The sequence below is a fragment of the Zonotrichia leucophrys genome, chromosome 5 (assembly GCF_028769735.1).
Source record: "Zonotrichia leucophrys gambelii isolate GWCS_2022_RI chromosome 5, RI_Zleu_2.0, whole genome shotgun sequence".
Classification (NCBI taxonomy): domain Eukaryota; kingdom Metazoa; phylum Chordata; class Aves; order Passeriformes; family Passerellidae; genus Zonotrichia; species Zonotrichia leucophrys.
Genome location: NC_088175.1, coordinates 5,954,259 through 5,958,767, shown reverse-complemented (window position 1 = coordinate 5,958,767; position 4,509 = coordinate 5,954,259). Strand labels below are relative to the sequence as shown.

The 4,509-nt window shown below is 37.2% G+C and overlaps 1 protein-coding gene across 1 annotated transcript; it reads right to left on the bottom strand.

The window, feature by feature from the left end:
* Nucleotides 1-232: 232 nt before the first annotated feature.
* On the bottom strand, nt 233-4,290 carry MOK (MOK protein kinase). The gene is given in 6 exon segments (XM_064714665.1): nt 233-2,222; nt 2,225-2,374; nt 2,377-2,415; nt 2,418-2,448; nt 3,418-3,528; nt 3,740-4,290. Coding segments are annotated over 6 exon segments (543 nt in total). The 5' UTR covers nt 3,818-4,290; the 3' UTR covers nt 233-2,088.
* Nucleotides 4,291-4,509: the final 219 nt, after the last annotated feature.

The following is a 4,509-nucleotide window of genomic DNA, read 5'->3' as shown; positions in this document are numbered from 1 at the left end:
CAGTTTTCTCACTTTACTGGTGTAAAGCACTTCCTCCAGCAAAACTCTTGTATTTGTTCAGTCCTAGTAAGAGAAATCTGCCCTTCCTTTGGCACACCTAGTGCAGGTAGCAGCAATAGAGGTTTCCCTGCAGAGCCTTGTCCAAGTGCTTTAGTCTTCTCTATACAAGTTCTTGCCAAGGCTGGGATGTTTTTTCCATTCTTGCTGTTGAGATTCTGAAAGTTTGCTATGAAGAAATGACATAAATTGAGCAATGGTACATGATGCAGGTGGTGCAGGATATTTAACTTGGATAGTCAAATTTGAATCAATATCAAATACTCCCACAGTCTGCACCACATTTACCCTGTGACTATTTTTACATTTTCAAGAATCTCCTTATAAATGTCAGATTGATCCTCAGTAAAGTATGTGATAATAATACCATCTTCTAAACATGAAGACAAACATAAGTTAGACAAGTGCTTTTAAGCAGTAGATGTCAAAAGGATTCATAAAGAACTTGAGCTTCCACACAGAAAAGCTACAATGTGGAATTTGGGCATGCTCAAAGTTGTCCAGAGTTGACCTGAACAAGAATTAGGATCTAATCCAGTCACAACAGAGCCCTACAAGTGTTGAGATGCCTCTTCTTACAAAAACAACCAAACCACAGCAAAAAGCCTACTAACTGGAAGAGTTCAAATGAGTGAGAAGCATAATAATTATTTTCACAAATGCACAGCCATGTGGAGTCTCAGAAGGAGAGCTGAGAATGTAACAAGCTTAATTTTTACTCTTACAAGATCTTTATGTTAACCTGTATTTGACTGCATTGTGTATCTTAATTGGTTAAAATAAATAGTCTGGATCTGGAGCACAAATCTCAGGTTGATGCCTGAGGGTTGGCTGAGTGACACTTGGATGTGATGTGCTCCTCCCCAGTGCCCCATTTTCCACGGTGCTCCCTGCAGCAGCACCTCTCACACAAAATGCCCTTTGCCTCCTGCTCATGGCTGGGGTTTTGAGCAGCAGCACCAGAGCCCAGTGTTTGGTTATGGAAAAAAATGATGATCACTTCCCAGTTATGAGCAGAGTAACTTTTATAACTATTAAAACCTCCAAAAAGGTTATTTTCCAAACCTGTCTTGCATGCAGACTTGGCAGGGAGAAGATTTTTCACCCCCAGCCAAGTATGATTTGTACAGACTTTCATTTTCTAACTAACAAAATGTTCTCTAAGACATCACCAAATTTATGTATTAGAAATTATTTAATGCAAGTTTTTAGATCTCAGGAATTTAAAAATCAATGGTATCAATCTGGAATAAAGATTCTTTCCTAGTAAGATAAGAATGTTGCCTTTTAACTCTCACCTTATTTAATAATAGGGAATATTCTGTTAAATTGTTGCTGGTGATCTGTGTGCCAGATTTCTGAAGCATTCTCAGCTATGTGCTTTTACTGCTCTTTTAAGCAACTGCCTGCAACATCAGTCCCTGTTAAGACTTTTGATTAATGTTAAGATCAATGGCTTGGAGCAAACTATGACTAAGTTTTGTTTGCTTTTGAATCAGCTAAAAAGTTGGTTTAGCTTTGAATTAGATTATAGTTACATAAAAATATTCAGCAGTTACAGAAACTGCATCAAAATCAGGTATCTCATATGACTGAAAAATTTGCACATTCTCAGTAAAACCTGAGGTGGAAGTTACTGAGTACAGGAGAAAAACAATTTCCAGAGCTAACTGAAAAAACCCCAAACTCTTAAATCTAAAAGAAATACAGCAGTTAGCTGTCATTTGTAATACAATTGGAAAACTTAAATTCTGTAGATAACATTCCATTCCTAATACTTGAACTCAAAGATCCTTTCATGTTATTTTTAACCAACCTCCTCCTCCATCAGGTTCTAAAAGGAACAAGTACTGAGGAAGTTCAATGCAGAACACTCTCTGTGCTCTGCCAGAACAATGCTTTAATTAAATATTGACCCCCTTCAGGAACATCATATCAAAATGGTAGGAAAGCAGCCCTCAAACCTTGTGGGGTTTTCCTGCAAATTGTCAGAGCAAGACAAAATCAGGCACTGCTGTTCTTGTTAGATCTCTAACAACAGAAGCATGACTGGGTCTCTCTCACTTCTATTCCTTCTATAGCAGTCAAATGGAAATGTTTCAGGGAAGACTGAAGTGCCTTCTGTTTCTCAGACTGTTGAAGAAACAACAGAAGTTTCAAATGTGCTTCAGTGGGCAAGTGAGAGTCTACACCTCAATATCTGATCCAGTAAATCTGACAGACTGGAACACAGGGGTTCCACCACCTTCCTTAGGTTTCCAGAAAACTGATAGCAATGTAGGAGTAGGAAAGGAAATCAATTTGGCCACTCCAGAAAAATTAATTTTGGTAATTCTCCCAGTGGAGACTGATGTTGATTTGTTTTTTTTCCTAGACTTTCCTGAGAGAATGCTTTTAAATAAATAAACAAGATTCAATTTCTTTCTGAGAACATCTTAAGGAATACAATTAGAAAAGAAACCCCAAATAATCAGAAATTAAAAAACCCTCAGCCAATTACAACTTCACCTTGTTCCTTTTTAAAAATTAGTTGCCTTACATGATGTTTCTTGAAATCTTGCCTAAAGGAACTTCTTAGAAAACCTACACTGATGAATCCCAGAACTAAATTTGTGGGAAAAGTGGCTTCTCCTGTAGAAGGAGAGTTCATGCTTTCAAAGCTGAAGGTACAGCAGAAAATAATTTATAATTATTCTTTGCTAGTTTGTGGAAGTTTTTGAGGGTTTTTTGAGAAAAACCTGTATTTGAGTTTTCTGTGTGGTACTAACTTCCACCTCACCTTGTTGATACAGCAAGTGAATACACAGAATTTTTCACATAGCTGGTGTATAAACAAAGTTTTAGTTGGCCAGAATTTGTTATCAGAATTTAATTATTTATTATTTCATGTCAAATACACATTTAGAATTTTCCCTGATATCATCTGTATACATGATAATTAAGTTTTTTTAAAAAAATATTTTATTTGCTCAAAAAGTAGACTGAAGCCCTGAAAAGACAAAAGCATAATTCCTGTCTCTGCCACACTTCATCTGGAAAACTTTTTAACTCAAGGCAGACGTCAAAAACAGGATGATGATATCTGAAAATAAAGGTGGAGCTGACCCTTTAAGTAACAGCAACTCTAACAAGAATCTACCAAGGGGATTATGAGGTATGAGAGCTTCTAAATTCTAACTCGTGTGTGTCAGGGATTGGGGGGAGGGGGAACTGCATCAGACCAAATAAAGATCTGTGTTTAGGCAGACAGAATAAACCCAAGTAATCAGCTTAAGTAAAACATTTGTTTCTAGCTAACAAGCTCAGTGCTACAAATTACTTTCTCTAAATGGGCTGACAGTTCTTCCACTTAAATACTACCTGTCTGGGACTTGCTTTTGAAATTTGCCACAAATCCTGAGGTACTTGCCCTGACGTATTTCCTACTACTCTTAATTTTTTGTGCATGTTTAAAGCTCATGTATTGGCTGTCTTAAAAAGGTGGGGGCAAAAAGAATAGAGACAGTAGTGCTTTAGGTAAGCTTTGGATTCAATGCAAAGAACTATGTTGATTGAATTATGTTCATGGTTGACAAGACATGGTACAGGAAACAAATTTAATTTCATGCCACTTAAAACATGGACACAATGCTCCCCTCACCTTTTGACTTTAGTCTTCAAAACTGAAGTGATTTGAAGTCACTTGCCAGAGTTCTTGAAAATAAGGGTGCTGAAAGGTTTGATGGGCAGCAGTTCTCTCATTGAGGTCATATTTTATCATTGCACATAGGAAATAGAAATTTTTAAAAGGCAATTTGTGCACAAGAAAAGATTTTCCCTTTAAAGAAAGGGAGGATTCAAAACTCAAAATTCTTGACCTGTGTTAAGCAAGCTGAGAAAAACATTTAATCATGCATATTCAGGGGGGATTACAATTCCCTGAAAAGAAATAATTCACCCGATTTAGGTAATCATTCATTAGGGGAAAGTAAGTCGTACTTGAAAAAAACCCTTTTCTTTCCTAAAAATTTATGTCACTGGCCTTAAAGATACTATGGAAATAAAAGGCCAGATAAGATGAAGACAGGTTCAGATTTCCTCTGCTCTGCCTTCAGGTTCAGGAATGGGTGACTCTCTCTGGGCAGGGACAGCAGAAACTGCTCTTGTGTCAGCACAACAGATTTAGGTTTTTGTGGTGGTTTCCTGAGCAGACATTGCACACAGCTGTACAGCTCTGTTGTGGATATTGAAACAGTGAGATTAGTAGCTATGGGAGTGCATACTTACTGCTTGAACTTTTGGAGTTTTGTTACCAGGAGTGCCTCTCACTTCATGGATTTTTGAGATGTGGTCCAGCTTATTATATCCAAGAAAAAGAGACTGGAAACTGCAAGGTAAGAAATGGTATTAGTACTAGACAAGACACAGTTGAACTGTCACTTTTGATTAAAAAACCCCTTTTTTTGTGAGAAA